We start from the raw sequence: 12,067 nt of genomic DNA, 5'->3' as shown, positions 1-12,067 counted from the left end.
GCACCACATCTCAAAAGAGATGCAGTACCTTGTGGCGACTGAAGCCTCAGGGGCGCTACATAAGACACACCCCAAATTTGAAGAAGGAAAATAGGAAAAAATTTAGGCATGGTTGGCAATGCTGCGGGTTCAGAAGAGGGGGTGTCTCAGCTCAGGAGGGTCAGTGGATGGAGGATGGGCAATACTGTAAGCTCGTGGGGTGTCGCGGTACCAAACACCATTGATCTGCTGACTGGATGTGGGCTCCATTGAATCTTGACCAGATGGACTTAAAAAAATGGCGGAGGAGGCAGTGCGTGTGCAGAATGGCCTCCGCAGCCATTTTCTTGACGTCCATTGAGTCAACTGCTGGTGATTCAAAGCAGCTCGCAGACAGATCAATGGCACTCACCGCCATGACACCCCACAAGCCCGCAGTATCGCCAACCCTCAGTCAAGTGACCCTACTGAGCTGCTCTACTGCAGTGAGACCCCCCGTCCTCCGAGCCCTCAGTATAACTGACTCAGCAACACCACCGCTAATCCAGTAAGCCATATCCGGATTATAAGACACACCTCCATTTTACTCCCAGTTTGGGGGGGGGAGTTGATCTTATAATCTGGAAAATACAGTACTTGTCTTCTAACCTTCAGTGTCGACATAGAACCTCAGTGATAATCAATATTTACACTCACTTAGAATATCATAGAAGATGGGAAGACATACCAAGATCTTGTAGTAAAGAAACCATTAGACAGAAAAAAATACACTCATGAATACTGAGAGGCTTGGATGGAGGAAATCCTATCAAGTATGGTAAAACATTGCTTAAAACAAGTGTTATCAAAGGAAATGAAAATGTCAACTTATTTCATCAATATATTTATGATGCTGGCCTCAATGAAACAGATCCCAAATAATTCTCAGTGATCATTTTAAATGCCGGAGACAATGATGGAGTAAATTTACAGATCACATATTGCTTAACCAAAAAATGTAGAAATAGTCATCATAATGGAAATTTTCAGCATTAACAAGAACATTGGGGAATTCAAGATTAAACTTGGATTTTGAAGCAACGAAAACAATTCTGAATTTTCTGTATACCTCTAGGATGCAGGAGACCTTGTAGATCATTGTAGGAAACATATAGAAATTATCTACTTATCTCCTCATATTCCTGAAAATTCTGCACCTGGAACTATGATTCAATATCTAGATCCTGGAGACAATGCTGATGTTAACTGCCACATTTTTGAAGATTAATAGAGAAGAAAGATTGACGTACCATAACTCCATAGCTCCCTTCACATCAGTACCTCTCAAAATCACCATATGTGCTGCTTATCTTTCCCTCCCAACTTTTTTTTCCTATACAAAATCTCAAAAGAAAAGTTTAATATACAGTAATAAGATTTCTTTACAATTATTGCTGTGATTTTGTGGAGTAGGCTCTTTTAATTGAATATAAGTGGATAAAGTCTCTATGTCAGCCACACACTGCCCGAAGTCTTGACCTGTGTAGTGTAAACACTGGCTTTCCAATAATGTACAGTGAGGCACGCCTGCGCAGGTTTCTGATTACACAGACTTTGGTCTGTACAGCATCAAAACAGTGCCTAAAATTTTGCACCTGTGCATTGAAATCACTGGCTGTCCAATAGAGCACAGGAAGGCGCATTGAATCTAGATCAAAAGAGGTAATTATTCCCCTATACTCTGCCCTGGTCAGACCCCACCTGGAATACTGGGTACAGTTCTGGGCGCCTCAATTCAAGAAAGACATTGATATATTGGAGCAAGTCCAGAGAAGAGCAACCAAGCTGGTAGAAGGTCTGCAAACCATGTCCTATGAAGAATGGCTAAAAGAACTAGATATGTTTTGTTTGAAAAAAGAGAAGGCTGAGAGGAGACTTAATAGTGGTCTACATATATCTGAAAGGTATTCACAGAGCAGAGTGAACTACCCTATTCTCATTAGCACAAGGAAGTACAAGAAGCAATGGGATGAAACTAAAAGGAAGGAGATTTAGATTAGACATTAGGAAAAACCTTCTGACAGAGAGGGCAGTCAGAAAGTGGAACAGGCTACCACGGGAGGTGGTGAGCTCTTCATCAATGGAAATCTTCAAGCGGAAACTGGATAAACATATAGCTGGCATGATTTAGGAAAGCCTGCACTCACAGGGGGTTAGACCCGATGGCTCTTGAGGTCCTTTCCAACGCTACCATTTTATGATTCTATAAGGTCCCCTACTCCACTCCACAGATATGAGACTTTGGCCAGCATGTGGATGATGTAGAGATCTCATTCATTTGTAAGCAATTAGAAGAGGCAGTGTTTGAAGAAAGCAGGGTGGCAATGATTACAATCTGTAGACACTTGGTGGACCTGACCTCTCAATTTACATACAGCAAGGGACAAAAATAAAACTCTTCTTCTGAGGTATGCAGGGGCACAATTGAGGGGTTGCAGAAACTCCTTTCACATGATCTTAAAGGTGATGGGCATGGCTTATAAAGCAAAAAAACTGGTGACAAGTTCCCTTTAAATAATGCTTTATTGTCCTTAGTTAACATGAAGTTAACATTTTAAAGTTGACATACATTGAGACATATGAAATGGATTTCTTTACTGATGCTATTGCTTAGCTCTCCATCACCTATAGGCTCCTATGTTGAAAACAAAGTATACAACACATTAACTTAAAATTTCTTTTTCTTTAAAATGCTGTAATGGGTGCCTGCCTAGGCATCTTCTTCAATTCTTCTATTGTCCTATCTTCTCATTTGGTAGGATATATTTTACATATATTGTTCTTCAACAGTGGTAGGTGAATATGTAGCCATATCTTGGGAGGCACGGTGGCTCAGTGGTTAGCACTGCAGTCTTGCAGCGCTGGGGTCCTGGGTTCATATCCCATGAAGGACACCATCTGCAAGGAGTTTGTATGTTCTCCCCGTGTTTGCGTGGGTTTCCTCCAAGTACTCCGGTTTCCTCCCACACTCGAAAGACATACAGATAGGGACTCTAGATTGTGAGCCCCAATGGGGACAGTGTTGCCAATGTATGTAAAGCGCTGTGGAATTAACAGCACTATATAAATGAATAAAATTATTATTATGTCTTATTATAACCTACAAAGATATCCACCTATAAGGTAAAATGGTGGTAAGAAGCAAAACATTTTGGAACCAAGGCAAAAATATGTTGCTCAGATATATAAATGGGTAAGAGGCACTGAGACAATAATGTGTGAAAGATGATATCCACAAATAATGCTTATATCCATAATCCATATGGTATATGAGCTATCTGGATACATTGGATTTAAAGAGCACAGGGTATGGAAAGCTTCAGGTAAGAAAAACTATTTAGACAATTAACAACTGTGAAACGTTCATACATCGCAAGCCAGTAAAAGTGCTGAGTGCTATCAATAGTATTAAATGAAGAATATGCATATGCTATAATAAGCTAAGCATGAAGTTAATCATAACCATACCTTGAGCCATAGTCGTTGGTAATGAAAGTATGCACAGAGGGCTTAGGAGGAGGCCTCGGCGCGTGTTTTGGCATACTGGGCTTCATCAGGAAGCGAGACTTTCATTACCAACAACTATGGCTCAAGGTATAGTTATGATTAACTTCATGCTTAGCTTATTATAGCAATTGCATGATATTCATTTAATACTATTGATCTTAGCATGCAGCACTTTTTCTGTTTTGCTATGTATGTGTGATGCCCCTGCGGTAACTAGGTGTCCCAAAAAAAAACAGGTCCAACATAACTATGCCAGCCACTACACACACACTAGCACACCAGGACATTTACACTCGCTGTACCCAGCTGGGAGCCCCACCTAGCTAGATGACAGGGCTGGGCACTGTTAGATAACAGGAAGGCAACTGGAAGGAAGAGACCAGACCTGGGGGAGAAGAAAGTGACCTGGGGAGTATGGGAAGACAGTGGGACAGTCAGAAGAGTTTAGGAGGAGGAAGTAGAAGGTTGTGAGGAGAAGAGTAGTAAGAAAGGTGTCAAGACAGACCAGAGACTCTTGAGACACAGAGAGAAAGTGGAAGGAACTAGAAAGGAAAGTGAGGAGTAAGAAAGTCAGCGGAATGGTAGAAAAGACACTGCAAAGACCTGAGGAGAAAGATCAGCCATTCAGAGGAGGAGAGTAGCAGCAGAGCAAGAGAGCAAGCCCCAAGGACAGAGGGACCCTGTGGGGTGGACATCCAGGGCTCACAGTACTTTGCACACACGGGTTGCAGATCCCAGAACAGACATGGGCTTCAAGTCCTCTGTTAACTCTGCCAGGTGGGTGGGTTTACAGGACTCATCTGCCACCAACGTCCAAGGCATCAGCAGCAAAGAGGGGACCGAGACATATTCCCATAAATAGTCTAAGCTGCCTGCGGCAGGACAAAGACATCAGGAGGACCTCCAAGTGTTCCACGTCAGGGAGGACCAACGTACAACAGAGTGCACAGGAGGAGAGTGGCACCAGGTTGGCAGGCACAGTCATCAGGGACACGGGCGCACCTGGCATCCAGTACATCCCCAGGGCGTGAATCCAGTGAGTAAAAACCAAGAAACTGCCCTCTTTGTCTGGACTGCTTCATTGCCGCGCACCTCTACATTAACCCTTCACCTACCCCTGAGGAAAAGCCCTGCTCGTGGAGAGCTCCACCATCCACGCTGGCCCATCCATCATCCCCAGTGGGAACCCGCAGCGGCGGCCTTTCCATGCCTGGCCGCAAACCGCGAGGGGCGTAGTCGGACTTTATTTTTATTACTTTTATTTTTCATTTAAAACTGTTCGATGGTGCCCCCGGGTCCGGGACCCCTCGAGCCACGGACCGCCCGGATCCGAGCAGCTCAGCTGCCCCGGGGCACGACATATGAATTTTTCATAGTGGTTAATTATCTAAACAGCTTTTCTTACCAGAAGAGTTCCATACCCTGTGCTCTTTTGATCAAATTTATCCAGATAGATCATATGGATTGAGGACATAATAATTATTCGTGGATGGTATTTTTCACTCATTAGAGTTTCAGTGCCTCTTACCCGTTGCAGAGGATCTGGTTTTCCGGACCAGTCTGTCTGGTATTTGTATCTAACTTTCCATATTTGTAATGCTTGCACAACTTTTTTGATAAAATTAATAAAATCATAATTTAATGTATACTATTCTGGTGGTTTATTGATATGTTGGTATAGGTTTATATATCTGAACAATGTATTTTTGCTTCGGTTGCATGTAACCATGTCTATTTAGGTCCATTGTGTTTTATGAAAGAATATACAATATTAAAGGCCATTGATTCCTGTTTAATAAATACTGAATGCAAAAACAATAAAATGTTAAAGTCGAGAAAACTTTAAAAGTGACGACTGTACATTTTTTAAATATTTTGATAATTTCAAGATTTATAACATAATCTTAGTGTCTTGTAATTCTGTATTTCCACCTCTGAGCGCCGCTGTTTAACCAGTAAGGAGAAAAACACAGAATCAGAAATCCACTGGTGTTTTCCTTTGTCACATACATTGCTGATCTGCAGAAAGAACCACAGACATATTTTAGATTCTACTGGAAACAGCTAAGGATATATATCAAAAAGACAATTCCAGGAATCATAAATATTTTCCTATTTAGCATGTGCATTGGATGAAAAAGATTTACTGGATATTTTATGGAATATTTTCCTTGAGGATGGACATGATGGAATCTCCCATACAGGGTTGTACAGGAATCCGATGGCAAGTAATATATGTTTTATTTTGTTATCTGTATTATTCAGTCTCTGGTCAGATTCATTATTCCATTGTAGAAGAAATGAGGAAAGACTCTGTTATAGCAAATATTGCAGATGACCTTGGATTAGATATTAAGCAGCTCTCATCTAGAAAACTGAGGATTGTATCTAAATCTGCAGAGAAGTATTTTTATGTCAAGCAAGAAAATGGAAATCTATATATAAGAGACAGGATAGACAGAGAGACATTGTGTGGGAGAGCAAGTACTTGCTCCATAACCTTTGATGCTGTGGTTGAAAATCCACTGAATATTTTTAAGATCAAAGTTGAAATTCTGGATATTAATGATAATCCCCCATATTTTTTTAACAACAAAAATACTTTGGAAATAATTGAATTTACATCACCAGGAGCTAGATTTGCTTTACAAAGTGCAGAAGATCCAGATATTGGTAGTAATTCAGTGCAGACATACAAGCTCAGTGAAAATCAGTATTTCACAATCTCTGAGAATATCAGAACAGATGGGAGTAAATATCCAGAGCTCGTACTAGAGAAACCATTAGATCGAGAGAAACAAGACATTCATAGACTAATACTAACAGCCTTGGATGGAGGAAATCCTATCAAGTCTGCTACAACATTATTAAAAGTTATTGTTATAGACGGTAACGACAATGCGCCTATATTTACTCAGGATATGTATAAAGTCACCTTAAAGGAAAACATCCCAGTTAATTCTACAGTGATCATATTGAATGCTACAGACAATGATGACGGAGTCAACGCACAGATCACATATTCCTTTATGAAAACATCTGGAAAAATCCATCATACAGAAATATTTAGTATTAGCCCAAATACTGGTGAAATCAAGATCAATGGAAACTTGGATTTTGAAGAAACAAAGGATTATGAATTGTCCGTACAAGCCAAGGATGGAGGAGGCCTTGTAGCTCATTGTAAGGTCCTACTGGAGGTCATAGATGTAAATGACAATGCTCCTGAGATATCCATCACCTCATTATCTTCTCCAATTCCTGAGGACTCGGAACCTGGAACAATGATCGCTCTGATCGAAGTCCATGACCAAGATTCTGGAGATAATGCAGATGTTGACTGCCAAATTCTTGAAGATGTTCCATTTAATTTATTAGCATTGGAAAATTACTATAAACTTGTCTTAAAAATGTATATTGATAGAGAAAAAACTGAGTTTTTCAATATTACTATTATAGCTACAGATCGAGGATCTCCACCTCTTTCCAGTACACAAATTCTCAGATTGGAAATATTAGATATCAATGACAACCCTCCAATATTTGCTAAATCTACTTATGTCACGTATGTGCCAGAGAACAATCTACCAGGAGCGTCAATATTCAGTATACAAGCCTCAGATCCTGACACTGGAGACAATGCTAAAATAATTTACTCAATTTCTAACACCAATACAGAAACTCCATCAATGACGTCTTATCTCTCCATCAATATAGAGACCGGAGTTCTTTATGCTCAAAGATCATTTGATTATGAGCAGAACAAGGAGTTTATAATAGAAGTCACAGCCTCAGACACTGGATCCCCCTCTCTGAGCAGCAATGTTACATTATTTATCCACATAGTGGACCAGAATGATAATGCTCCAAAGATTTTATACCCATCCCCAGATACTGGTGGGTCAGTTGTGTTTGAGATGGTTCCTTTTGTTTCTGAGCCGGGTTCTTTAGTAACTAAAGTGGTGGCGGTGGATGCAGACTCTGGACATAATTCCTGGCTCTCTTATCACTTTATACTTGTTTCAGATTCAACTCATTTTGTGATAAGTGAGCGCACAGGGGAGATCAGAACATCACGTATCTTTCACGAAAAGGATGTGTTGAATTACAAAGTAATAGTGATGGTGAAGGACAATGGGCATCCCATTCTCTCTGCTACAGCCACCTTAAGTCTAATTATTGCAGATGACTTTCAGCAGGTTGTTCCTAAACTCAGCAACAAACTGAAAGATGAAGAAACTAAAAGCAACTTACAATTATACTTAGTGGTTGGACTTGCCCTTATTTCTTTGCTTTTTATAATAACTGTGATGGTGGTGATAATATCTAAATGTAAGCAGCCAAAACCATTACCAGCCTTCTCTTCTCTTGCTACAAATCTGTATCCTCCAATTGATCCCAGGACATTCTCCATGTACAGTGATGGATCGTTACCTTTACCATACTCATATAATATGTGTGTGGCGCTAGATCCTGCTGATGGTGACTTTTCTTACATGAATCCAAGTGGGAATGTGCCTGTGGAAAACCTGATTGATGCTGATAATACAGAACAAGGGGCTGAACGTTTCCCAGAAGTTTTACCAAATCCTCAACAGGTAAGATGTAACTTTTTGCCTTTTTGGTGAAGTAGAATAATGGGGAAGTAGAATAACACTTTTTTGCAACTTTTAGAATAATTTGTTGATCAGCAGCTGCTTTATTGTGATCTGCGTTTGGACACAGTCATCTAAATTTAATAATGAAATACTATCTGTCCCTTACGTGCAGTTTTTATGCAATTAGTGGGTTTGTTCTAATTAAAAAAAAAGAGATATCTTATTGGGTAACATAGGGTTTCCTTGGATAGTATTCTCATCCATAACATTGCTCAGTCTGGAGAACCTGCATCCTACTTTACTCAGACAACCTTTTGATTTGTGTGAACACTGTGAAATGCTTCTTTTCCTACCTGTTGACACTTCAGGTAATCTTATTTATTTTAGCCAGTTCACAACCAGCAATTTTGTTTTTTCCTCCCCTTTTTCCAAGAGGCATACGTTTTTTATTTTTCCGTCAATATAGACATATGGGGCTTTTTTTTTGCCAGACGAATTGTACTTTTTGAATGACACTTTTAATTTGGCTTCATGTAAAAAAATCCAAGTGCGATGAAATTGCAAAAAAGTACAATTCCACTAATGTTTTAAGGGATTTTTTTTACCATGTTCATTATGTGTGATATATACTAGGTTTATGAGTAATCCGGTTTGCGAGCATTTCGCTATACGAGCAAAACCTGCTGTAAATTTGTAACTCAGTTTACGAGCAAGCTTTGCTGTACAAGCAAATATTAACCGCACACACTTCCAGTTCCATACTTTAAGCACGCTCCGCATGTGTATTTTATTATTATTATTATTATTATTATTATTTTACTTTCAATGAGGCATATCAGGGTGATTGAACTTTTGTTTTTTATTTCTTCAAATTTTTTAAAACTTTTTTTTACAATTTTTCTTTTTTTTACTACTAGTCCCCTAAGGGGACTTAAAGCTGATATAGTGTGATTGCTTCTGCTGTACAGAGCGGTGCTTCAGCAGATATGCTGATCTCCTGTGAACGCCGGCGCTCAGTCGGTGTTCACAGGGACTACGTAATTGCGGTGACCTGGGTCATCAGATGACTCCGGCTGTTATGACTACCCATCATAACCCTGTGATCACGTCACGTTGCTGTCAATGAGGGTGGGGATGATGCACTCACCCCCAGTGTGCGTTAAATCCAACTATCAGAGATTGACACCAGGATTTAACTAGTTAGACTAGTTAGATCAGAGATTGTCACGCTCTTGTTAACTCCACGTTATACAAAAACCAGGATAATTGTGGTATACTCCGCGCTGCTGTACAAAGAATCACTCCAAATAATTAAAGTAATGGTGATGGTTTATTCTACGCGTTTCGATGAGATATCTCCTCTTCTCAGGAAAATCCACCGATAAACATAACAGAGATAGTGATACATTGATATATGGGAAAAAAGGAACCAACCCAACAGGCACATGATAAGGTCAAAGTTCAAGGGATCACATATGTTACCTATGTGGCATTGCAGAGGAACCAACCTGCACATTGCAAAAACGACAACAATTTATTGATAAAAAATAAAGTCATCATATTTTACACTGGTAAGACCCTATTGCGCTCCTTATATCCACAGCTTTTTCCTAACTCCACATGTTGGCTGATCAGATTAGCTGACATGTGAGATGAAAAATGTGGGCTCATGTGCTCCCATTAAAGTGACAAATGTCACCAATGACGTACCAGTACGTCATTGGTCGTGAAGGGGTTATTACCAGATTTCCCCAATAAATTAGAGAAGACTGCTTGGGAGCCTGATGACAGATCAATTTGCAATCTAGTTATTTTAATGAGAATGTTTTAACAAGTAGGAATCGAAAACCATGGACCTACACTTTAAATAATTGTGCACACGGATTTACTGTTCAATACTAGAACTTAGTTAAAAATTATGTTATCATTATAAGAATTCATACCACTCTTACATCATGCTATTCTCTTAATGGAAATACAAATATCAAAACTCGTTTTGTTGCAATAAACAATAACAATAGGGAATATCATTTTTGTAAATTGTCCATCAGTTTGAACGTTTCTTCTTCAGTATGATTTGTTCTAATAGGAAAAATGATATGTTGTACTATATAATTATAGAGAGTCTATAGTATAATAGAGTGACATAATTCTTTTACATTCTCTTTTTTGAATAGTGCATGGAATATTATTACACATATTTTATATCCAGAAATTACATCATTGGATTAATTGTAAAGTGTAATATATAGATATGAAGATATTTATGAAAGTTACACGAATCAGCAAAATAAATAGAAATTATTTGAAAATTTGATGAAATTCTTACCATGTGACAATACTACCTTTATTAAGTCTTTCATACAGTTAGTTCATCACTTTGAAACTCATTTAAAAAATTTGGGTAATAAAGAAATTAGCCTTGTTGCCCATTGCAAAGAAAAATCACAGGAAATGTTTTAGTTTTCTAGATTAGTTTTGAAAATGAAAACTTCTGATAAATTAAAATATATTTAGAAATTAATTCTAGGTTTTTCTGGTGGACAATTTTGATATATTTCTCAAAAACTATGTGTGTACATGTATTTAATTATGTTCTGAAGATAGTATAAAAAAGCATAAAAATCCTATAAGTATATAAATGGCTACTACAAAAAATATGTAAAAAAAACAAAACTGTTCTATGTAAAATTTGCTTAAAAAACAATGAGATATTGCCTTTATCTGGAGAAAAAAAATAGTTTCCGTCGACTATAGACCTTTTTAACGAATGGAGTTGTTAATGTGTAGAAAAAAACCTACTGTACATTATGAAAGGGATACAATGGGAATAGTTAATTGCTTGACAATATTTTTTAGATTTCTGACGCAGTTGTTTAAAAAAATATTTAGAATCCTTTTGAATGAAAAACCAAAGAAACATCTGACAGATGAATTGATGGTTCTCATTTGAAATCCCTCCATTACCTATAGGCTCTAATGTTTAAAAAAAAAAGCATAAGTATGCCGCCCCCGTTAGACCTCTGATGTCACGGTTATGGGTCCGAGTGGCAATTTGGCTGTACCGGACGTGTGCCACAGGCTTTTGTAATGGGTTTTTAAAAATAATATTAAAAAGGGGTCAGAGAAAAATAAAATAAACAAATAAAGGTTTTGTGACACCAGTTGGGATGTTCAGCTTTGACATGGTCGGGCACTGCTGGAGGTTCCCAGGAGTTAGGTGGTGATGCACACTGTCAGAGCGTTGTCCCCTCGCCCCCTAATTAAGCCTGATTCCTGGTGATGTTGAGGTAGGGATAGGGCAGCAAAGAATAATTCAGCCAGAGACAGGACAAGGAGCTTTTCCATTTTACTGGAACTCTGCACAACATATCAAAACATTTCTCTAAGATTTCCCAATGATGGTGGTTCTTCCTGCCTAAATGAGAGTTTTGCTTCTCTGCTGTACAGTGGTAGTGTATTCTTCCTTCTACTGCTTCCCTACCTGGGAATAGGTATCTTGTTATCCTGAGATTTCCAAGACAAAAGAGGTCTGGATCTTTAATCACTTCAAGTGAGAAGGCAGCTTAAATCCTGAAGAGAAACCCACTATTTCTTCTAGAAGTTTTGAGACTCAAACGTGTCACTGTGCTCCCAGGCAATTCACTGCTTCTGAGAAAAAAGCTAATAGCAGTCTCTTACTTTGCCACTGACCTTGAAGGTCCTGGTGGCCTAGGGACTGATTCCCTGCCAATTTGTAGCTGACCCTTCCAGAGGTTAATAATAATAATAATAATTTTGTTCATTTATATAGCGCTATTAATTCCACAGCGCTTTACATACATTGGCAATACTGTCCCCATTGGGGCTCACAATCTAGAGCAGGTTTTAACAGTTACGATATTACACAACAAACTTAACTTCACACCTACATCAACTCTGTCTACTGAATTTACCTCACACCT

At 38.8% G+C, this 12,067-nt stretch overlaps 1 protein-coding gene across 1 annotated transcript; it reads left to right on the top strand.

The window, feature by feature from the left end:
• The first annotated feature begins 3,259 nt into the window (after positions 1 to 3,259).
• LOC142302316 (protocadherin gamma-B1-like) lies at positions 3,260 to 10,375 on the top strand. The gene is made up of 3 exons (XM_075343380.1): positions 3,260 to 3,341; positions 5,791 to 8,123; positions 10,301 to 10,375. Exons 1-3 carry the CDS (start codon positions 3,260 to 3,262, stop codon positions 10,373 to 10,375), a joined length of 2,490 nt encoding a protein of 829 aa, XP_075199495.1.
• Positions 10,376 to 12,067: the final 1,692 nt, after the last annotated feature.

Source organism: Anomaloglossus baeobatrachus, chromosome 4 (genome assembly GCF_048569485.1).
Source record: "Anomaloglossus baeobatrachus isolate aAnoBae1 chromosome 4, aAnoBae1.hap1, whole genome shotgun sequence".
NCBI classification, from domain to species: Eukaryota; Metazoa; Chordata; class Amphibia; order Anura; family Aromobatidae; genus Anomaloglossus; species Anomaloglossus baeobatrachus.
The sequence above is the reverse complement of the archived record's forward strand: the minus strand, read 5'-3'. Positions and strand labels throughout refer to the sequence as shown.